This window comes from Amphiura filiformis, chromosome 12 (genome assembly GCF_039555335.1).
Source record: "Amphiura filiformis chromosome 12, Afil_fr2py, whole genome shotgun sequence".
NCBI lineage: Eukaryota > Metazoa > Echinodermata > Ophiuroidea > Amphilepidida > Amphiuridae > Amphiura > Amphiura filiformis.
Window position 1 is genome coordinate 46,042,061 of NC_092639.1, and position 24,994 is coordinate 46,067,054.

At 37.2% G+C, this 24,994-nt stretch overlaps 2 protein-coding genes across 2 annotated transcripts in view; both read left to right on the forward strand.

Annotated features, from left to right (window-relative positions):
• Positions 1-13,888, forward strand: part of LOC140166846 (fibronectin-like) — a 69,991-nt gene extending 56,103 nt beyond the window's left edge. Inside the window, exons 16-21 of the mRNA XM_072190335.1 lie at positions 3,042-3,314; positions 4,491-4,760; positions 6,345-6,638; positions 10,097-10,355; positions 11,533-11,815; positions 13,774-13,888. Coding sequence (XP_072046436.1) covers positions 3,042-3,314; positions 4,491-4,760; positions 6,345-6,638; positions 10,097-10,167 — 908 coding nt within the window. The 3' untranslated portion in view covers positions 10,168-10,355; positions 11,533-11,815; positions 13,774-13,888. The remainder of the gene's footprint in view (positions 1-3,041; positions 3,315-4,490; positions 4,761-6,344; positions 6,639-10,096; positions 10,356-11,532; positions 11,816-13,773) is intronic.
• LOC140166847 (receptor-type tyrosine-protein phosphatase eta-like) lies at positions 10,182-22,661 on the forward strand. The gene is made up of 7 exons (XM_072190336.1): positions 10,182-10,290; positions 11,533-11,610; positions 13,774-14,040; positions 15,640-15,927; positions 17,296-17,550; positions 21,324-21,615; positions 22,450-22,661. The coding sequence occupies exons 1-6, from the start codon at positions 10,182-10,184 to the stop codon at positions 21,563-21,565; spliced, it is 1,239 nt and encodes a 412-aa protein (XP_072046437.1). The 3' UTR covers positions 21,566-21,615; positions 22,450-22,661.
• Positions 22,662-24,994: the final 2,333 nt, after the last annotated feature.

Consider the following 24,994-nt stretch of genomic DNA (forward strand, 5'->3'; position numbering starts at 1 on the left):
CTACGAATACTTGCTTTTATTGTTGACATCTCAGAAATATTTACTCGCAGGCTATTGAAACTTGGTAGAAATAAAGAGTGTATTACCCTGCACCTATTGCTTAACTATTGTTTACTATTCTCTCACTTTGTGGAAATGACACAGCTTTTAACATGTATTCGGAGGTAATGCATATTTTTACCAAACCTACCTTTGTGCCATTTAGAATTTCTGGCAGCTAAACACAATAATAAAGATGTCCGAATGCAATGCATTTCAGTATTGAACATATCAAAGCTTGTATCAATTGCGCATTTATTAGTGACTTCCATTTTTAAAGATATATCTAGTGCTATGAAAAATTGTATTCGTAGGTAATGTAAAAAATACCACTCAAAAATTATCACAAAAAATTCATAATTATGTACAAATATGTGAAAAATTGAACAGGCAATCTTTGAATACACACCTTTCAGGAAATCAATTTAGATTCAATCCAATGACTTCTTTTCATAACTGATTTATATGTTTTTAAAAATACTTTAAGAAATATTTTGAAAAAATGGGTAAAAATAGCATGTTTTGGGGTCTCTGTGTCTAAGTTTTTCACAGAAGGGGTCTTATTATATATGGCCAAGCGTATGATCAAGGCGAATAAACACAATACAAAAGCGAATGCCAATTGATTAATACTTTTAAGTTATGGCCCTGAACATGCCGTGTACACTTTTCGTTGGATTCGACCATATAACTATGTGTCTTGATGATTTGCTCAAAACCCTTTACACTTTTGTGGATGGGGCTCTTCATGTTTGCATGTTTTAAAAGCGCTTGATATAGTAAGCATATATGCTAACTATCAAGTTTTTACGGTATTGTTCTGTTGAAATATTTCACAAGAATTCCCATCATACTTCTCAATTTAACTTTGTACACAATAACCATACCCAGCTTACTAAAAATCACAGTACAAATACACCAGGCACAAAAAGAAACTTGTCAGTTATATTCATCCTTGCTGTTCAATAACTTGATCATTTTGGATTATTCTGAAATATACATTTTGTTATTTTGACTTTTCTTTCTCATTTGACACCCTGTTCGTGAAAAACGAACAAGAATTGACCAAGATATGCGCCTCCAAAGCCTCAAACCCCAAAATCAAAAGTTGCATTTTCAACTATTTTCAATGGGAACGCATCGTTGTATTGCACACAAGCACCACGGGCCAATCAATAAAGCACACAGTGTAACAGGCAGAATTGAATCGTTAAAATTGCAATTTTTCATTTTGGGGTTTGAGAGTTTGGAGGCGCATATCTTGGTCAATTCTTGCTCAATGTTCACGAACAGGGTATCAAATGAGAAAGAAAAGTCCAATTAACAAAATGTATATTTCAGAATAATCCAAAATGATCAAGTTATTGAACAGCAAGGGTGAATATAACTGACGAGTTTCTTTTTGTGCCTGGTGTACACACTGATTGTACCAAAATTGAAATCCAATTCAAGGCTGCACACATTTCATGTAAGGGCAGCCTATGTGTGGAATAATGTATCTCTGGTACTTAGAGCAGAGATGGAGAATATTTCAATAGGCTAATTCAAATCAAAAGTTTAACCAGAGAGTAGATATTCTTGAGAGGGCACTCTATTCACGTGGTTTCTTTTCCAACGCTAAAAGATCACAAATTTTGGTGGTTTGCAAATGAAAAGCGTCTGCACTATCGATTGATTACGTAACTGTTATGAATAATTTATTAGGTTTTCAATGCAATCGCCTCAACCCATTAATACATATTATCTGTATTATCAAAGTACTTGGAATAGCAATCCGGTGAGTTCACTGAACTACGCCCTAATACTGATGGAGTTTTAATGACGTTTAATGGCGTTTCTCCTCTCCATACACAGATGAACAAATACAATAGATGAAGGTCAACACATATGACCTCCTATGTGACATGTTATATGTGATGTACACAAACCTGAATATCATAAAGATCAATATTCGTTTGTACATATGAACTGCACAATTACGTTGCTAAATATTACTAATTACATGTATATATTATGACAAATATTGGTATTATGACAATACGGTATATACATTGTATATAAAATGACTAATAGATCCTACTATCATGGCATCAAGTCAATGTTCATCATATCCCATATGTTTCTTAAAATTCATTCATATTTGAGACAAATTGCTGTGCTCATTTATAGGTGCACAGGTAGATTCGTGTTTTTTTAATTTTCATTTTTCTTTTAATGAAAGAATTAAGGTTTTCCACTGCACGGGGCCACAAGGGTGATACTAATTTTAATGCTATATTTTCAAAAGCGAATCGTGTTCCCGGTTGGCTCTATAGCGATTTCACAGAAAAGGTATTTCTAGTACAATGCAGCGTCGGACTCTAGCTGAGAGCGTAGCCTAAGTCATTACGGCTCTCCATACACAAATGAACAAACACAAAGGAGGGTAGTCGCCTCCGTGACCAGCTTGATTTCGATGGTGCGGAACCAAATTGGCTGCGGAGGAGACGGGTCATTTTGCTATGCAAATGAAGTAGTGTCGGTGCCCTGGTTTAACGTGACCAATCCTATTGCAAAGTTTGTTCCTTCATGTATATAGTAGTTTGTTTTCAACTGCTCAGTGCCAGAAGTGGGTACAATAACTGCCATGTGTAGCTGCCATGTGTAGATGAGTACATTATAGGCCTACTGTAAGTAAGGGCAGCTATTGCACTTACCCACTTCTGCCACTGAGCAGTCATTTTAATCAATTCCATTTTGTTACATAACTTTTTTCTCCCTATTGTTTGATTCTATTTTGTTTAATTTGTACATTTGTGTAATGTTGTTACATATGTCCTTTTATATGAAGGCTTGCATGGAAAGCAGTGCTTGTCACTGAAGTGTTACCCTCAATAAAGAAAGATTGCTATCTAAATGGCTATCTGTTGATTTTCAAACTTTTCTCAATCGATTTTAATTTGTCAAATGTTCACAGGGCAGAGATTTTACTTTGATTTCAAATTTTTCTTTCTTTTCCTCAGGACCACTAACCCCAAGCAGTATCCAGATAACTGGTACATCACCTGTAGCACTTACCACTACCTGGAGTCAACCAGCTCAAGGATCCTGCGATTCTTACAAGATAACAGCAACCAATTCTGATACAGGGGCACAGGTTGATGTTGCTGTACTCGGCAGTATGATCAGAACATACGTGACTACAGAGCTTGACCCATCAACCTTATACGAAGTATGCGTGACATGCAATGCCGGCCCAAAGTCCAGTGACCCAGTTTGCGCATTCCAGCAAACAAGTAACTTTGATTTATTTTCATTCTATTGGTTAAAAAAAAAAAAAAAAGTTGTTTGTTTGTCCTCCACCGCCTGCTCCTCAGTTTAAGGCCTGACCAATTTTTTTTAATAAATGAAAAATTCATTTCTTTTTTTTTCAGATTTGGAATATCTTTGGACCTAGCTAGAGCTAAATGCTAGGATCTTTCCAAGGTTGAAAATAAAAAGCCCCCAAAAAACATTTTGTGACATCAATATGCAAAGTTATAATTTGTGTTCATGTCATTGTCTATTATTATTAATGACTTCAAAATACATTGGATTTATATCCATTGTGAAATCATTAAAAGACTATGACATGAACACAAACCATAACTTTGCGTATTTTAAAAAGAAACAAAATGTTGTTGTTTTTTTAAGTCGCCATGAATGATTGTAGCTTTTAGCTCTAGCTAGGTCCAGGAATACGCCAAATCCGAAAAAAAATTCCGCCCACCCGCGCCTCCTCTTTCAAAGCTGTGGAGGACAAACAAACAATTATTTTTTTTTGGCCTTAAATATATTTGGTAAATTAAGATTAAAACTAGCTGTTAAACAGTGCTGAAAATTATCGCTATGCAGTAAATTAAGCCAGCACTTCGTAGCTTGGTTATACCCTCTCTCTGTGGCTGCAACCAGTACAATGCATACAAGTGCATAAGTTTATTCATTGAATAATATCACTTAAAAGGGTGGCCTGGAATTACATAAACTTTTATAACTGCTAAATTATCGATAAACTTAATTTAAGTCTCAAATGTTGGAGGAGTGACACCCTTTTGGTGATGGTGTCTCGATGCTTGTGACCTCTCCAGGGTCACCCTCTGGTTGATTGGGGGGTATTTTCTTTTGATTTATGTAATTTTATTCCTTTTGGGTGTTTTTTAGGCCAATTTGGAAAATAAAATAAACTAATCAAACACTAGCATGGGAAATTTATTCCATACTACATTTGTTGAATTTTAATTACAAGCAAAGGTAAGTTATATTTTGGTCCCCCATTATGACAATCCAACATGAGGTTTATGCACAGGTGTATTCAGAGTCTATAATCTCTTTGTGTTGAAATTCCTAAATTCTAACAATGTTTCCCATTAAATTTGCTATGGGTCATTGTAGAAAAATTAACTTTTTTTGCAACATTTTGCTATTTGTGACAGGTGGTGTGTCGGTGGGAGATATTGTTGTGCAACGAATCTCAGATACGGAATTTGATATTGCATGGGGACGTGCAATTGTCGATTCCGATTACATCCTTCAGTTTAGGTTAGGAAACCAAGGAAGTGAAACCCTGCTAGAGACCGTTTCCGTCGATTATGGAAGCGAAACCTTCACATTTACAGGTCGGACGGCGAATACAGTGTACAACGTGTTTATTTCACAGGAGTACAATGCAGCCGCTGAGTATGCTAGTGAATATGTGAGAACAGGTGAGTGGCTATTCCAGGTGAAATCCATACACCCCCTATGGAAGATATGACCTTAATCTCCCACACAGGGGGTGTAGATTTCAAATGGAGACACACATTCAGGTAAACACATATCAAGATTTGGCACATGAAGCAGACCATTTCAGCTGGAATCCATACACCCCCTATGGAAGACATGACCTTAATCTCCCACACAGGGGATGTAGATTTCAGGTAATCCCATTTGAAATTCACCCTCCCTGTGTGGAAGATTAAGGTCATTCATAACATAAGGGGTGTATTCACCCTCCCTGTGTGGAAGATTAAGGTCATTCATAACATAAGGGGTGTATCGGCGGTCGCTGTGTCGAAGAAAAAGGTCATTCATAACATAAGGGGTGTATTCACCCTCCTGTGTGGAAGATTAAGGTCATTCCTAACATAAGGGGTGTATTCACCCTCCCTGTGTGGAAGATTAAGGTCATTCATAACATAAGGGGTGTATTCACCCTCCCTGTGTGGAAGATTAAGGTCATTCATAACATAAGGGGTGTATTCACCCTCCCTGTGTGGAAGATTAAGGTCATTCATAACATAAGCGGTGTATTCACCCTCCTGTGTGGGAGCTTAAGGTCATTCCTAACATAAGGGGTGTATTCACGCTTGCTGTGTGGAAGATTAAGGTCATTCATAACATAAGGGGTGTATTCACCCTCCCTGTGTGGAAGATTAAGGTCATTCATAACATAAGCGGTGTATTCACCCTCCCTGTGTGGAAGATAAAGGTCATTCCTAACATAAGGGGTGTATTCACCCTCACTTTGTGGCAGATTAAGGTCATTCATAACATAAGGGGTGTATTCACCCTCCCTGTGTGGAAGATTAAGGTCATTCATAACGTAAGGGGTGTATTCACCCTCCCTGTGTGGAAGATTAAGGTCATTCATAACATAAGGGGTGTATTCACCCTCCCTGTGTGGAAGATTAAGGTCATTCCTAACATAAGGGGTGTATGAATTCCATAGGTGGTGTATATATTTCAACTGGAGAAGCCCAGGACTTTGAACAGGAATTCAAAAGGGTTGTATAACTTCAGCTTTGAACATGATCTACCTTAACCCCCTGAGCACTATCTGCCGATCTAACATTGCCTTTGATTGGTTAATTACATGATATTTTTTACTTTAATCACCAATCAGGTTGGAGGTTTGCAAATAATTCACCCCAATTTCTAACAATGTTGCTGATGGGGCCAATTGATAATGAAAACTTATTTTTGGCCAATCGGCAGGTAGTTCTCATGGGGTTAAAATGATGGCAATTTTACTTCCTTCTTAGCAAAATAAAAATCATATTATCTTATAATCATAATTGTGATTGTTATCTCACTAAAAGTTGTTAAGTGGCCAAGAATGCTGCCCCTGATTGATACTAAAAGGAGTATATGATGAGTTACAATTTGAAGGGAGAAGTATATTTTCTGTAGAACTCAAAATACTCTCATTATTATTTTGTGAAAGAAACAATGAAAACAAAGTCACCTATAGTTGATTTTTTTTAGGATTTAGTACATAGGCTGATATTTTCGTGTATGTTTTTTTGCAGATCCAAGTCCAATTTCAGATGTTTTTGTAGATAATATCATGCCAACAACTGCGACCGTCTCATGGAATGATGACGAAAATTGTGACTTTTATAGAATCAAAATAATATGCAGATGCCCAAATCAAGAACCATTAACAGAAAAAGGCATCGCTTATCCGGGAGATAATCTGGAATTTCTGGATAAAGAACTTAAACCTGGTTGCTTCTACAGATATGTTATATGCAAAGTTTTAAGCCAAACAAGTCAATTTCCGGAACAGAGTACTGCAATCGAGAGTGACGAATTTCAGGCTGGTAAGTACATCACATTTGTTTGCTTGCTATAATAAAAGTTAGAAATTAAGATATTAGTTTGCATCCTGTCAATCAAACTTCGCATGGCTTGTGATTGGTTAGTAGCATGTGAAAGGGAGGTTGATTCGTCTAGTGCCTTCATCAGAGAAAAGGAATCGCAGAAAATGGCTGATGATGTCTCTACCTTTACAAAGCAAAAAGTGAGTTTCCTAGGCACTGTTAACATATGTGACACGATCTGGTCCATGGGGGCCAAAGGCGGCAAATTTGAAACTGAGATAAAGGTAAAAATATGGAGTAAATACAATAAAATACATAAGAAATTAGACATCAAAAAACTTCATAACTTTAGAAGTATGCTAGACCTTTGGTGTTTTCAGTGAATGATAGCCTATTGTATGTATAATTTAAGAATTACAGTAACTCAATTTTCAAAAATGCCTCCTTTGGCCCTATGGACCAGATCGTGTCACATATAGTGCCTTTGGTAAAAAGGTTTCCCATTACAAAGACCTAAGTTTCGAGATGTTTGTATGTTTGAAGGTGAAAACTAACCATAGGGCATGTTGTGTTTTGCTGCGTTTCAGAAATTTCAATTATAATGACAAAACGTAAACACCATCTCTGAGTTTGATTGACGGTGACTTCAGACACAAACTTGTTTCTGAGGATTCCGACTTGCATTGTAGTTGAAAAGGTTGGCCCATCATTTGGTTCATGCATGTGTATGTGTGAGTGGGGGTATTGCCAGATAAGAATACAAACACACCCGATTGAGGACCTCAATGCAGTGGGGACTGTCCTCGTTTTGTTTATAGCTGTGAATATAAATGGCAAAAGATCAAAATGATGATTGCTTTTGAGATCTTGAGGGGACGAGTGAGTTACAGTTTGATCAGCTCATAATCGGCGGCCTTGTAACATCACAAATTAATGCTCTGCCTGCTAGCCATGCACTTCAACGGAAAAAGTTCAAGTTTTGAAATAATATCTCAAAATATCAAGAGCTATCTTAAGAACTACTGAACCAATACTAGGCTTGTTTGTACTCATTTTAATGTATTTTTCGTGCTGATTCCAAATATGGTCATAAAAATTTACATATCTGAAATTTTTTGAATTTTTAAACAACATTTGAAACTTGTCGTCTGCAGTCGACACCCGCGTGAAGAGAGTTAATATCAATATATTACTTCAAGAATTGATTTGTGACAACTCACTAGAAGTATTATTAATTCAAGTCCTGTACTTCGTCTACTTTGTTTAACACACACAATATAGACCAGACAGATCTACTTTATCAAGCTTAATGTAGGTCTACTTTTTGGCGTTGTGGTAATTAAAAGCCTAACAATTCCCACCGATTACGAGCTGATCAAACTATAGTGAGTGGTTTATAATTAATAGTATAAACAGCTTGGTTAGACATTGATGGATTCTAACACATCTAAGGAAATCCTAATCGGAGTAAAAAGCGGATGGCGATGTTTCAGAGTGCAAAAAGAATAGCAATAAGGAAAAAAAATTTTGATCAGTGTGTCTTAACAACCATGACCTAGGAATCAAATACATGGTCATCAAGAACAAATTGAACAAAAATTGATAACAGCCAAGAGGGCATCAGAAAAAAATGCTACATATCTCAGTGCGGGATAAAGTGAGACACATCAAACTAAGACAGATATCTCATATGAAAGACATTGTAGAGAAGATTAAAGAAATGAAGTGGAGAAGAACATAAGATATAGAAACAGATGGAAAATGCTGGTGGAGGGCGTCACACAGCAGTGGGTAAAATAGCCTGATTGGGTGAGGTCAGGTCAGGTCAGGTCAGGTCAGGGAGAGTGAGGAAATAAAGAGAGGAGGTAGACAAGGGCTCTTTTTGCAGCTTTCCTGTGCTAGCCTTCTTTTGTTAAAATCCTGTGTGATTATAACACTGCAATTAGCCACTTCACTGACTTAAATTAGGAGCGCGCTTTCCTGACCGAGCTTTCCTAAGGCGCGCGCTTAGCAAGGGGACTCCTGCCTTCTTTCTGTGTGAAAACGTGGTAGGGCATTTCAATATGAGCCCTAAGAGAAAGTGCAGGGCCGGATTTACCTTTTGGGGCCCTGGGCCAGGCCAAAATTTGGAGGCCCCCAAACTTTTTTATCTTTCAATGGAGGCCCCCAAACTCACCATAAGGAGGGCATGTGCACTCAAGTGGCCAAGTTTAGGTTAACAAATAGGGGGCCTACAATATGATCAGTCTTACTAAGACATTTGCTTGGCGTGAAGGGCGTGAAAATATTCAAACAAAACATTTCATTCAGCCCAAAATGAAGGTGAATTTTGCTATGTAAATGGCCAGTGTCTTGTGAAGCACAAAAGTTTTGCAATGTTAGCATATTTTGGTCCAAAATATGGTGTGTTCGGCTAAAAAGAAACATGCACATAGCCAAATTGGGGGCCCCAAATTTTGTGAGGGAAAGAATGACAGACAAACATACGAAGGTGGTTGAATAAGTGAAGTTGAGGACACAACTAGACAGACTAGCAGACACAGTGGCACCCTGACAGACAGATGGATGTATTTTCAACGTATGACATTTCATTGCATCCTGATAAAAACTGGAAACAATTACCATAATTGATTATTATAAAGTTACTTGTTTTAAGTTAGATTTGGTAAACTTAATTAATGAGAAATATACACTTATGATTTTTTACACTGAAAATCTAACTGAAAATGACAGTATACAACACTAAAATTGTGTCTATTCACTCTTTGCACGGATCCACCATCTTGCTACCAAAATGAGGTCCTTCCTGCAAGTGCATGTGTAAAAAGTGCATTTTTATTTCTCACGCTTTTTTAGCAACGCGCCAGAAGGCTTTTGCAAAGCGTACACGGCAATGAAAGCATGTGTTTGACGGGTGTACGCACATGCAACACACACTTTGTGGGTAAAATCTTGTTTAGGGATGACCGTGCGATCAGCGAATTGTCTGCTATAATGAGCAATGGTCCAGGACAATAATTTCCATTAACTGGCCAGCTCCATTTCAGTGTGGTTAAATCCATTTCAGTGTGGTTAAATCCATTTCAGTGTGGTTAAATCCATTTCAGTGTGGTTAAATCCATTTCAGTGTGATTAAATCCATTTCAGTGTGATCAAATCCGTATCAGTAGCATTAAATTCATTTCAGTGGAATTAAATCCATTTCAGTGTGATTATTGAGTGCCCAATGATTTTCAGATGTGTTTCAGTCGCATTTTTCAGTGTGGTATAACAATGGTTATTTGCAAACAGAATAACAAAATAATTATTTCAGTGTTATTTTCAGTTGTGTTTTCAGATAATAGAATGATTTTCAGTGTATTCATTTTATAGTGATTCATGTATGCATTTGCGGAGGAAACCTGACAGATGTAACCGGGTAACAAATACAGTGCTTTTGTTATGATTTTTCTCAACAGCTCTGGTTCCAGATAATACAGTTCTTGGTCGTGTATGCACAACTGACTACCCTCATTATTGTTTGGTCTGAGGTAACCGGCGCCAATGGCTACTTCATCTACGTCGGTGATAACCCTGCACCCATCTTTGTGCCTGCTGATCCTGGAAGTGATACCGCAGAAAGAGAAATCACTGGACTTACTCCTGGAACTGCGTATGAGATACGGGTACAACTCATTGGTTTGACAGGCAACTTGCCTACAATAGAGCTACGAACGAGTAAGTACACAGCGGGATTCTCATCAACTAGACCTCAGTTTCCCTCCGAGGATTACATTAAGTACTATGTGTAATAAATATTTTCACTGGGTTAAAAATTCTTGGCTGCCTGTTGGACAGCGAAAGGCACAAAAATTAAACCCCGGTGAAGATTCCCCGCTATACGGTGTGTATGTGTAATAGATACGGCATTTTACTTTGGGATAAGACTGATTCAAAAACGCTTGCTTGTCTCCTAAATAAATTTCGGTGTTTTATATAGCGCCTTTTCCCAGATCTCGGAGGGATCAAAGCGCTGTAATCATCACAATTAGATCTCGCATCAACTAGGCTGGTTGCAGCCGAACTTGGCGCAATCCTATCCGCACTTAGATTGTAACAGCCACCAATTATCTGTGCAGCTCCCCAAATTCCATTGGGTGAAGGAAGTTTTTGATAACGAAACAACTAATCAACAAGCAAAATATGTACTCATGAAGCACTGAGTTTGATCATGGTTTAACTACTTATATGGCGTATGCACTTCATTTTTGAAATAACTGAACCCACAAATGGCTTAATTATTATATAAATTCAGTCATTAACATATTTTACAATAATACTGATTTTGAAGGGTAAATTGGTTCGGTTGTGCGAAAAAAGATGCTATGTATTTTACTGTTACATATTACAATCAAAAATTTCCAGTGCCTTCCCATGTTAAAAAAGAGTATCTGTTTTGTATTGGGCTATTCTAGGAATTATTTGTACCCCCCCCCCCAAGAAGACATGGGATTCCCAACAATTTTAGCCAGTGTTCTCCATGGGAATTCCCAAGAAAACTTATCATTTACCAGTCGGAATTCCCAAAAATGTATCATGTTCATTTCAAATGACTAAAGAAGACATAATTATGAGATTACCAAAACAATCTTTGTGAAATTATTCCTTGTTTCAATTGAATTTTCCCCAAACTGAGAATAGCTATTTTTCCCCAATAAAATTCTGGTCTAGGCTACTAGTGTGCACATAGACTTGGTCTAAATCTGCACTTTAAGCTTACAGGTGCGACCAGATGTTTTTAAAGTAAAAATTACATTCTTCTCTAGGGGGTGCAGTTCATTTCTGGAATAGCGCAATATATGTGGTGAAGGCAGAGTTTATATTTTTGTGTGTTTGTTGTCTCTTTCTCTTATAGGACCTAATCCAGTTCGAAATCTGCTATCCTCTGGAGTGACAGCCAGTAGCACTACCCTCAGCTGGAATCTTCCACTCGGCTCGTACGATGGCTTTTTTGTTAACTACAGTCCTCCAGATGGATAACGCAGAATGGTGATATCGTTCCTGAAGGTGCTACATCGTTCTCCTTCATCGGTTTGTCGCCAGGTGTCACATATAACTTTTATGCGTGTCTACTTTCTCTGGCCCCGATGATGCTACAAGAAAGATCAGTGATCCTGAATGCCAGGATGTTACAACTGGTATGTAATTTATATTTAGTGTAAAAATGCACAAATTGTGTTATTTTGGTTGCACTTTCCAATATATTTTTTTTCAAAATACACCAAAACTTGAAAATGTGGATGATTGTACACCGTAAACTTGTTTTCACTCACAAAAGCAAATTGTTTCCTTAGAGCAATTTTAATACAGTTCAATTTCTTATTTGAGAAAATTCAGAAAGAAAAAAACAAAATTCAGACCTAAACATATTTTTCTCATATAAAATATTTCACAAAAACCTTTCACAGTGGATAACCAATCGCGTAAAAAAGAACTAGGTCACGCCTGCGCCACATGATGCTATGCAGATGTGGGGTTACATCCTCCCTACTTTCTGATTGTTTTTGCCCGCACTCTCTCATTTTTTAACCGATTTCCATAAAAAAGGTGTCAAAATGCTCAGAAGGATGAACCACTTCAAATGAGATGTGTAGGTCAAATGTTTGAACCATTTCATTTTTTTACTATGTAACACAAAAGGTACCCCAGGTTGTGACACAGCACCCAATATAATGATGTTACACGCGAATGCCCAGTAAAACAGTAATTTCAAATAACAGTAGATCCAGTTTCTATCTATTGATCACATGGAATCCTGTTTTCAACATTATTATTATCACACTCGCATGAAAATCCAATGGTGGCTAGAACGGCGATGTTGAGGTCAAAAATTGGATTACTAAGAGCAACCTCTGGCAGCACATCGTATTGTGAAATGCCAGAATTAGCCAATCAGAACCAGACTTCATGTTTATGCCATAAACTGCGCCAAATGGGGCAGTGCGAAAGGTCTTTGCAAACTAGTGTAGTTAGTATAAAAGTCCATTAACCCCCTGAGCACTATACCTGTCGATGTAACATTGCCTTGATTGGTCAATTACATGATATCTTCATTTTTTTAATCATCAATCAGAATGGAGCTTTGCAAATAATTCACCCCATTTTTTTGGGTGGTGTAATTATTCTAGCAATGTTGCTGATTGGTCCAATTGATAATGAAAACTTCTTTTTGACCAATAGGCTTATAGTTCTCATGGGGTTAAAACTTGAGACCTTTGTTTGCATTTCAGAAATGCAAATTTTTTTTTTAATTAGAAAAAGTTGGTATATATATAGGTAATTTCATGTCTTTTTTTCTTTCAAAACGAAGGTATCGTATGTCAGGTTGCAACAATATAAACATTTTGTCAATATTTTAGCCCAAATAGCAGTAAGACAGTTGGTTCCTATTTTCCACAGGAAGATTATGAATTTCTACTGGAATTAGCATGTTAACCAAATCTATTGAAACTCACCTCCCTCGCCTTGTCTTGTCTGCTACTGCACAAAACGCCTGGTGTGGCTATCAGCGTACAGATCATGCATCAAATCGCTTGATAACTTAAATTTTCTTCCCGATTTCAATTTCAATTTCCTTACTGCCAATCAAGTTCTTGAAAGAGGCCACATCAGGAGCTGTTTTGGTGGTAGATGGCAGCGAGTTCCATTTTGGTATTGTCTGTGGATAAAGTGAGAATTTATAGCAGTATTTGTTGGGGCGTGTGACGTTATAGTTAAGTTCGTGAGTTTGGCGAGTACTGCGTCTGGCTGTAGTGTTCTTGGTCAGGTGACGACTGATGTTAGATGGTGTAAACTTGTGGGTTTCTTTGTATATAGTTATGAGGCGAGCCTTTTCCTTCTGTCTTGAAGTGTGTCCTCTGTGGAAGATTCATCATGCAGGTTGAATCTTTCTCAGAGGGTGTGTGAAATGTAAATAGAGCTGCCTAATGTGTTCATTCCATTTGAAATTCACACTCCCCTGTGGAAGATATTTCCAAAATTTTCCACAGGGGGAGTGTGGATTTTAAATGGATTAGCCCATTATAGCATTGATTTTAGAGAAAAAGTTGTCATTTATATTAATATGTCAATTTATTCTGTATTTGTTTGGTTATAGTTTCAACCCCAGGAATTATTGTAGTGAAAGAAGTGACATGTAGAAGCATACGCATTGCCTGGGCTCCTGTGTCGGGAACATTTAACAACTATGTATTCGGCATATCACCACCGACTACAGCAGGAGTTGATTCCGATTTAATTACAAAGGCAAGCGGCCAATTGGAACGTACCTACACGGATCTAGAGCCGGGCGTAGCTTACACCATTACGTTGCTTGTAATCCAAAACAATATTAACGTACAGCAGAGCATAGTGCAGAGAACATGTGAGTGTATCAAATAAATTGTAATCTAGACCATATGAACCCCCTGAGCACTACCTGCCGATATAACATTGCCTCTGATTGGTCAATTACATGATATCTTCATTTTAATCACCAATCAGAATAGAGCTTTGCAAATAATTCACCCTATTTTTTTTTTTTTTTTTTGAAATTATTCTAACAATATTGCAGATTGGTCCAATTGATAATGAAAACTTCTTTCTGACCAATAGGCATGTAGTTCTCATGGGGTTAACATATTAGAAAATACCTGTGTTAGGTAATGAAGTCTGCATTCACATTATCCTTAACAAAGATCAAAGGAAGATACTGTTCCCTTCACATTAAGATTAAAATTAGTTTATAAATGTTTGTTAGTTAATGAAGCCTGTATTCACATTAAGCTTAACGAAGATTGACTGTAAATACGGTTCTGTTCAACATTAACATTTGTTAATCTTTGTTAGTTAAAATGAAGCCTGCGTTCACATTAAGCTTAACGAACAATGAATGAAAATAAGGTTCCATTGAACATTTGAAAATTAACATTTGAAGAGCTTTGTTTCAAAACCTCTTACATCCACTTGCCCAATTTTAAGAACACGTCAAATAATCATAAAGATCACTGATATAAGGGGGTTTTCAACAAAAGCAGTTTTTGGCGGGATGCTTAGGTAGAATGAGCATCCCGCCAATAACTGCTTTTGTTGCAGACCCCCATATATCAGTGATTTTTTTAATGATTTTATAATGTGTTCTCAAAATTGGGCAAGTGGATGTAAGGGGTTTTGAAACAAAGCTCTTCATTTGTTAATCTTTGTTAGTTAATGAATCCTGCATTCACATTATGCTTAACAAAGATCGAATGAAAATACCATTCCATTCACATTAAACATAACTTAACAAAAATCCAAAATGAGCACACAAAACTATTGTCTGTTTGCCTTCCTCAAGGCAGTAAATTAAAATCAAATTTGTGATTTTCTCAGAAACTGCTCATTTTTGCAGAAATCTGTTATGCTAGTTGAATCCCTCCTGTTTCCTTTCTGAAAATGTATACTTTTATATACTTATCATCATTACATTTAGAGATACAGTGAATAACAATATCCAAATTACTGCCTCGAGAAGACATGCTGACCATAGCAAATTATTCAAAGTGTTCAAATTATTGCAAAGTCATTGTATGAGCAGGTACTAGGTAAATGGATTGGGTATTCCAGAAATTAATTGCACCCCCAAGAACATGTGGGATTTCCAACAAAGGGAATTCTCATTTAGCAGTTGGAATTCAGAAGTGTATCATGTTCATTTCAAACGACACATGGTTGTGAATTTTACCTTTTTTTCTGGGAAATCCAATTTTTCAGTGGCATTTATTCCAAACTGGGAATTACCATTTTTTCCCAATGAAATTCTGGTCTTGGAATTCTTGAGTTTTTAAAGTAACAAAAAAGGGGAATGCAGGAATAACCCGTTTGTAAGTTGGCTGCCTGTAGACGTTTCACCTAGTTGTCACCCTGATGTAATGTGTCCGTAAATGTTTTGTTAATTAAATTCTTTTTAAATGTTCTTTTTGCAATATTTTGTCCTCTCATTCAGTACCCAACGTTCCAAGTTCTCTCAACGTTGAGTCTACCACGGCTGTTAGTGTTGTACTTACATGGACAGCGGTAGTAACCAGTGGCGTATACGATGGATACAGAATTCGCTATGGAGATAACCAAGTCAAGGATGTAGCAGATGATGTCTTGACGACCGTCATTGATCTTCTGAATCCTGATACCTCATACACTTTTGAAGTATTGGCATTGAGTGGGTCGGAGGAAAGCAACCCAGAAACGTGTCCTTCCGATAACAATATTAGGGCTATTGCAAGTACAACAACTGGTAAGAAACACTCTATTACAAAATAAACACAACACAAAAAGAAAGTCTAATATTTTGGGATTAAAAAAGTAATATAAAGTTCTGCAAAATGAAACATAGTTCAATCCTAATCATTCATTTAGTCCTAACTGGAGATAAAAGAAAAGTTCCCTATTTTACTAATTTCTTGAAAAAGAACAAAAAACATGCATTTTGGCATGTTCTGTGACAATTCGAGTCACAAAAATCACAGACTTGGAACAAGTCTAAGCATTCAAAATCTTGAGTATATGCCGAAATTTTGCCCTAATTTTCACTTTTTTTGTGTTTAATTAAATGGTTGGTTACAAGAATGAATCATGTCTTTTCCAAGAATTATAATGCATAAACTGACATTAGTCTTCTCTTAGTACAAGTCTTTGGGCTTGATTGTCACAGCATTCGAAAAATACACTAAAAATGCATGTTTTTGGCCCTTATTTCAAAAAAATGTGTCCAAATATTAAAATTTGATTTTTATTGCCAGTTAGGACTATAATATAGGATTTTTATTGCCAGTTCACACACGCTTACTCTGACTACTTTACCACGGGCTCGCAGACAAATTTAACACGACCTTCGCAGGGGACCATTGAATACTCGGAGTAACTTCTGGAAGTAAAGTGACAGTGCAAGTGCTGCATACATATCGTTGCTTTCAACAAGTGGCACGAGTTCCAATATGGTTGGGTATCATCAAAACACCCAAACAAAATTTGTTTATTTATTGGTCAAAACAAATGGCTGCTAACAGTGTTTTACTTTTTTTTGGTCAGCCGCAATTTGTTCTTCTGCTTTTGAATACTTTTTTTCGACAGTTTACTACTAATTTCTCCACACCTACCCCTTGCATCACCACTGTTTGCCCATCAACATGATCAACATCGAGGAGCTCAGTGGAAATAGAATGATGAAGAAGTATGAAATAGTGCATTGATGAACATCGCATCGAGCACTATTTGCATCTTGCTTAATGGTGATCTTTCCCAAAAAGCAAACAAAAAGTCACCAGCTCATTGTGAAAGTTCACCTTACTCCGACTGGTTGTGTAATACTTGTTCACACGGTCATCTACTCATGTTACATGTTACTCCTGACAAAAGTCAGGAGTAAATCGGTCGTGAGAAGGAGGAGGAGCTTATCACGACTAGCGCTCACACTGGCACTACTCCGACATTTCCCGACCTTCCGCCCGACTAGTGCTTACCACGACCATCCTCCGACCTTCCGCCGGGTGTAAACCCATGCGTCTGAACACGGCTATTATTTACAAATCTTTGTTGTGGGGTTACCGTTAATTATTAAATGTGTAATTCTAGTGCCTAACCATTTGCTTCTTTTCTTATTCAGTTGCCTTGGCACCAGCCCAAGTCGTTTGCAAGGAGGTCACTATCATCACCTTAGTGTTGGTCTGGGGGCCTGTCAATCAAGATAATGTTGTGTATACACTCATTAGAAATCCGCCGGAAGGATTCATCGAATATGATAACGCCGCTTATACCGCTACTGTGAGGAACCTAACACCAGGGAAAGAGTACTGCTTTTTTATCAGAGCCACCTACGGTAGTACCACAGAAGAAGGGGATCCAGTCTGTAAAAGAACAAGTAAGAGAGAGAGACAGGGTTGCCAATAATTCGCCTAAATTTTCTTTTTACCATTGGTTTCTATGGGGCATCCCACCTAGAGGTTTCATTATCATTGAGGTATAGGACTTTTTATTTTTTCGAAGAAGAGCAGGTAGGGCAACTACTTGATTATATTTCTATATACATGTTCATACTACATACTCTGAAAATTTTAGAAAATTAGCACGGGTCAGTTTTTTTTAAATCACATTTTTGTTCCTAAAATGGGGGTTATAGCGCCCTCAATGGGCACTCTCTCCATAGGGCTACATGTAAAGACCAGTTATAGAAAAATGGCCCTAAAATAAAACGGACTCGTTCATGTTTCCTCAAATTTTGCCCATGATGTAGATTTAACATCTGGAATCTAATGCAAGTGGTGTCGTTGCTGCTCTTTTAAATTCATTTATAAAATGTCCGCCCCAGACCAAGGTGCCGGCAGGAAACTATCGGAAGTCGCGAGAGCCAATGTTGAAAAGTCGCCCAATTTTCTTAACCATTGTTTCTATGGGACAGGAAATTGTCAAAAGAGGAAATCTTCAAAAGTCGCCCAATTGGGCTATGAAATCGCTGGTTTGGCAACCATGTGAGAAAGTAATTTTGGTATTTATTGATTCTTTGGATCACAAAGAGGAGAAGAGATTAAGCAATGGCTAGAATACTGTATAGTGGGATACTTTTGCCGGCTTGGTTAATTTTTCACAATTTTATCCATTCTGGACAGTTTAGTGGGTTCGCATTTCCAAATATTCACAAAATATAAGGGCTCTGGTAGCAGTGTTTGGACAGTAGTTTTTATGGGACATGAGAAAACATCAGACAGATCGAATTGCATTCAGAATACGAAGAATGTCCTTATATCAAATAATTTTTTTAAATTTGCGATATACACATTTTATGGCAAATGATTAAAAATTAATATTTAACGAAGTAAACTTTATAAATCTGATGATATGTACCTAAAGTGTATGTAGCTGGGATGAAAAGCCAGCGATTAAATGAAAATTTTGACCTTTCGTATTGAAGAAATTTTGGGGAAGAAATGTATATCTTCGATATAAAAGGTCAAAATTTTCAATAAATCGTTGGCTTTTCATCCCAGCTACACACACTTTAGGTACATATCATTAGATTTAAAGTTTACGTTGAGGACTGTTAAATGTCAAAAAAAATATCAAATTTGAATAATTTGTCATAAAATTTGTATTATATTGCAAATTTCAAAAAATCAACAAAATTATTTGATATCAGAAGGACATTCCTTGTATTCAGAACAGTGGCGTAGCTGCCGGGGACAGGGTGGCAATTGCCCCCCTGACAAAAATTGCCTATTTGGGCCCGCCCCCTAGCGCTATTTGGGCCCACACACCCTAGCGCAAGAGAAAAAGAGGAAAAAGGAGAGAGAGAGAGGAAAAAAGAGAGGGGAGAGAGGGAGAGGAGGGGAAAAGAGAAGGGAGAGAGGGAGAGGAGGGGAAGAGAGATGGGGAATCCATACGATATGCAATACCATACGATTATTATCAATAAGCCTGGCAAAAATTGTCTAGTGCAGGGAAAAAAGAGAAAGGAGGGAGAGAGAGGAAAAGAGGGGGGAGAGAAGGGAAAGAGAAAGAGGGAATCGATAGGCCTACGATATGTAGTGCCATACGATTATTATCAATATACTCGACAATAATACTTGACTTCTTGAAGACAAAGAAATAGAATTCTTTTGAAATGCTAATTGCACAAAAGCACCTACAGGAGCAGTATATTGACTAAAACAAATAAAACAATAAAAGGGCCAACCCAAAAAGAAAAGTCGAAAAAGGTAGTCAAGAAGGTTGTGTCCGACATGTTTCTTGTATTGCATGCCCCAACCGAACATTTTCAGTATTGACACAAAATTGGCCGATTTAGTCATTTACCATTGAGCTATTTCAAACTTAGGGCCGGATTTACCAGATGGGTTAGGGTCCAGGCCCCTAAAACAGCCTAAGGTATGTTCCCCAAAACACCAGGTTTTGGACCGAAATATGGTAACATTGCAAAATTTTGCGCGCTTCGTGCACACTAGCCTTTACATAAAATTTATCTTCATTTTGGGCTAAAATTGTATGAAATTGGAAATTTTTAGTGCGCGAGCGTGCACTTTAACTAGGAAATTAGCAAGAATTATGGCCAAAATTCATTTCTATTCGACCAAATTAGTAATAAAAAAGCAAATTTTTCTTGTGCAGCGCGCTATTTCTTTGAAATAGTAATAACCCAGTTTACCATTTTCCCTCTTGGGCCATTGTATTGCCAAATTTAATATTTCCTTTGTTTTTTATTTTTCTTTGATATATTTGAAAGTGTACTTTTCTTTGAAATTACACTTTCTTTTTCGATAAAAGGCCACACCAGCTGCACCTACCCCCATTTTTGTTTAGTGGATTTGGGCCCCGCCCCATACAGGCTTGCCCCCCTGAAAAAATCCCAGCTACGCCACTGATTCAGAATGCAATTCGATATGTCTGGTGTACTCTCAGCTTCCACAAAAATACTGTGCAAACGTTTATATCTGATTAGTTAATACTATGTGTAATATATATTTTGCAGGGTTAAAAATTTGTGACTGCTTGTTCAACCGTGAAATACGTGAAAATTAAAAACCCGCAAAAGTTTCCCGCTATATAGTAAAATAAAAGAGAGACTGCAAAGATAGAAAGACTGAATGTGCATGTGTGTTTGCATACAACGGCAAATGAGGTCACACCTATGAGAAATATGTGTATATCCTTGATGTACAAGAATCAGGACTATAGCTAGGGTGTGAAAGGGGGGGGGTAGGACAATGCCTCACTTATAAAATGACTCCCTATAAATCACTGCACATTTCTTTAAAATTCTGAGCTTAATCCTATCCCTAACACTAACCCGACGCCTAATCTTAACCTAAAATGCCCTAAACCCTAACTTTAACCTTTTGGACTACTGATCCTTCTGACTAATATGTTGTTCCCCTGTTTACATATATTTGTGTGTGTGTGTGCAGAGGATGCTTAAATACATTCCCACAATGCACTATGATTGGGAAATTTGATCAATATAACCTTAAATTTGATTTTCTTATGGAAAACATTCTAATAGTCCTACTGCATTACTTTTTATTCATAAGTCCCAATGTTTTGAATGTTAAATAAAAGGATGAAAACACCAGATATTTGCATACAATCCCAATGCAAGGTACTGTCAACTGTGCCACATGTGTACAAAAGGCAGACATACCAAGGTCAGAAACCCCATTGGGTTATAGGAATGTATTTAAACATCCTCTGGTGTGGGGGTGTGTGTGGGGGGGGGTGGGGGGGGGGGTGAGAGAGACGGGTATATTGGGCTATTTCATTTAAAATCCACATTCCCCCTGAGGACAATTTTGGAAATATCTTCCATATAGGGAGAATGAATTTCAGATAGAATGAACACATTAGGCTGCTCCATTTGAATTTCATACACCTGAGAAAGATTCAACCTGAATCTTCCACTGAGGGAGGGTGAGTTTCAAATGGAGCTGATTAATGTGTTAATTCAATTTGAAGGTCTTACTCCTCCTGTGGTAGATATTTCCAAAATCTTCCACAGGGGGAGTGTGGATTTTAAATGGAACGGCCCATTTTGAGGGACATGTGAGAAAGCAAGAGAGAGGAATAGGTGAAGTAAAATCATGAGGAGAAAAACAAATTTAATTTTCTTTGACGTAAATTTGAACCATCTATTTTCTGTCTCTCCAGTACCCGATCATCCTGGAATAGTAACTGTACCAGCCCAACAAGCAAGACCCACATGTTTTCAAGTAACATGGCTACCATTACCCGCTACCAGTGTCTACAGCACATATAGAATTCAAGTCACTGACCAATTAACTGGCAGTAGTCAATGGATCATATCACCAACCAGTCCTGTCACCGCCTGCCAGCTGAATCCGTCTTTCAACGTACACTGTGTGTGTGGAAACTGTCAGTGGACTGCCTGATGCACAGTGTACCACATGCAGGCCGCCACAATGTACGGATGGTAGTACAAGTAAGTATATTGATGCACCTGTTACGGTATGTGCTGAAATCAAGAATAAGTCACATCGATGCGCACATTGGGCTATTCCATTTAAAATCCACACTACCCCTGTGGAAGATTTGGAAATATCCACAGGGGGAGTATGAATTTCAAATGGAATGAACACAGTGGCAGCTCCATTTAAAACTCTCCCTCTCTCTGTGGAAGATTCAAGTTGAATCTTTCTCAGAGGGTGTATGAGATTCACAAGGAGCTGCTTAATGTGTTCATTGCTTTTTTAATTCATACTCCCCCTGTGGAATATATTTCCAAAATCTTCCACAGTTCGGAACTGGCGGTGGCACTACCCGGGCTTGGATTATTCGAGTGAGGGAAAACCACAGACCACTACAGACTAACCGCAAACAGTCAAAGTCTTGGCATCACCCAATAATAAGGGATGATTGTTCCATGAAGTGCGACAAGCGAAAGTGCTACGCACATGCCACTTATTTTTATGGTATTTTGCATAAACATGAAGATACACAATGCTCTACCATGTATATGTGAAGGCAGGCAATGCCGGCATGATTGTTAGACATGCACAGTCAAACGATCAGCCCTCATGAATATGCGAGAATTTGCGGCATATAAAGCACAGGGATTTTGACTGGTGATGTATAGTCTGTAGTAGTCTGTGGGGAAAACTTACACTACAATTATTACATCATAAACAGTTGATTATTATTCCTCATACATCATAAATATGGTAGTTATTAAATTTACCTTTATACGTATAAATGTTTTAAGTTAAATGCAAAATCCCTTTTTTTATATTTATGTTGTCTCTGTGCACTTATCCAGCTGCTGTACCCCCCAACACCGTGATCCAGAAAGCAGTGTCAGAAACTACTCTGACAGTTGTCTGGTCTCCATATCTGCAGCAAAGTTACGTCCTACAAATAGATGGTCAGGGAGTGGTCAGCAGACCTAACGGAGATGAGGAGCATATGTTTAGTAATTTGGTACCAGCAACAACATACACTGTGACGGTGATAGTGAATGGTGGACCTACTTACTCTCATGGATTTTAGAACAAGTAAGTTATCCTTTCCTGTGTCTAATACTTGGCTATTGCATACACCCCTTATGGATGTGTAATTTAAGGGATCTGGAATGAGCGTTTTGAGCGTTTCGACAGTATTTTTTGTGGGACATGAGAGCACATCAGACATATCAAATTGCATTCTGAATACAAAGAATGTCTTTCTGATATCAAATAATTTTCATTTTTTGAAATTCACGATATAATACAAATTTTATGACAAATTATTAAAATTTGATATTTTTCACATTTTTGATATTTAACAGTCCTCGACGTAAATTTTATAAATCTAATGATGTATTCTTAAAGTGTATGTAGCTGGGAGGAAAAGCTGACGACCAATTGAAAATTTTGACCTTTCATATTGAAGATATGGATTTTTTCCCCCAAAAGACCAACATTTTTTTTGTGTTTTGGAAAAAAAATCCATATCTTCAATACGAAAGGTCAAAATTTTCAATTGATCGTCGGTTTTTTATCCCAGCTACATCAAAATCAAAATTATTTGATATCAGAAGGACATTCTTCGTATTCAGAAATTCGAAATGTCTGATGTGCTCTAATGTCCCACAATAAATACTTATTGTACATCATTCATAGATGTGCATGTACACTTGTTGCTTGAATGAATAGGTTAAGCTACAAATTATATTTGAGAGTGTACATCACAAATGTGCCGTAAATTCCTCTTCCGGTCAATTTTGTTTTATTTCGTGTTTAGAAAATATATATCATAAGCTTTAAAATGGTATATCATTTAACTTCAAACGATATCCAGAAGCGTAGTTATGGTTTGCTGAACTTTGCTCCTTCAACAAAATGGTACCCTTTTACGTTTCTACATGTGTCTCTTTTTCCACATGCTGGTAATAAATATAGAACAGTGATAATTGGCGGTCATTTGAAATCATCCTCAAGTCAACGAGGTTCAGGAATGTCCTCTCATTGTAAAGTTGGCTCTTGGTCAATTTTGTTTTATTTCGTGTCTAGAAAATATATATCATAAGCTTTAAAATAGTATATCATTTGACTTCAAACAATATCCAGAAGCGGGTTATGCTTTGTTGAACTTTGCTCCTTCAACAAAATGGTATACATTTTTCGGTTCTACATGTGTCTCTTTTTCCACATTGCTGGTAATAAATGCAGTGATAATTGGCGGTCATTTCAAATCATCCCCAAGTCAACGAGGTTCAGGAATGACCTCTCATTGTTAATTGTTGGTTATACATACCTAGACAAAATACAATGCTTTGTAACCCACCACTTGAACAGGATTTAGCCAAAGCAAACAAAGACCAGAGCTATTAAGAATGCTATAGACATCTAAGGTCGAAGCTTATTATCCTCTTCAACAATAGGATTATTGATTGGTTTAAAATGAGATACTTGTCGCACCAATTTGAGGTACCTATGAATAAGACCTTCATGCACATTTTACACTGTAACTCAGAATACAATTTAGGACATTTACGGCTCATTCGTCCTGTACGTTCACATTTGTCGTTTGTATTATTGTATCGCTGAAGGTCAAAACTATGTAATTACTTTTCCATCAGCAAATGTAGACATGCCAACAAGTTTCTCTTGAACAATGTTTCCTAATTATTATTATCCAATTTTATATTTTATATTTTATGTTTATATTACAAATGTTAAACATGTTTAAGGAGAAAAAGCTCCGCACACAATACGGAGAAAATAAAAATATATATGTAAGTTTACACCGTAGTTTACACGCAAGAAAGCGACCAGAGCGTTAAACATGTTTAAGGAAAACGCAAGCGAAGCGTGATAAAAATCAAGCGCGTTAAACATGTTTAAGGAACGCGATAAACTCTAAGTTTGTTCTACATTTCTCTCATTCACCTGAGGAGCCTTCGGGCGAAACGGACCGTAGTGAACATGGAATAAATTTGTTTCTTTTAATGTTATGTACACGCTCTCCTTCACAGGATCGAGCACTCTTTTTAACGAAAGAAGAAACACAACTTTATGTATAATTACTTTTCCATATAGATGTATAGCTGTATGGCTGTATAGATGTATGTGACATTCTTAGTTCTGAAGTTTTGATCAGGGTTTTGTCTCATATGAACAGTTTAAAAGGTATTGCAACCATATGTGGGTGCTTTTGAACTACATTGATTGTTTTTAATTTTGCGATTTTGAATATTCTTACATAGACCTATACATTAAAAGAACATATTCACGTATTTTTATCTTTAAGGTAGCTGTGTTGCTCGCGAGATGCGCAAAAAATTAATGTGCCGCGAAAATTATTATAATGGAATGGATATTGTA

Coding starts and splice junctions, on each gene's coding strand:
- LOC140166847 (XM_072190336.1), top strand. CDS start 10,182: ATGGCTACTTCATCTACGTCGGTGATAACCCTGCACCCATCTTTGTGC. Junction 10,291..11,532: donor GGACTTACTCCTGGAACTGC/GTATGAGATACG, acceptor TTTCTCTTATAG/GACCTAATCCAGTTCGAAAT. Junction 17,551..21,323: donor TCCAGTCTGTAAAAGAACAA/GTAAGAGAGAGA, acceptor CTGTCTCTCCAG/TACCCGATCATCCTGGAATA.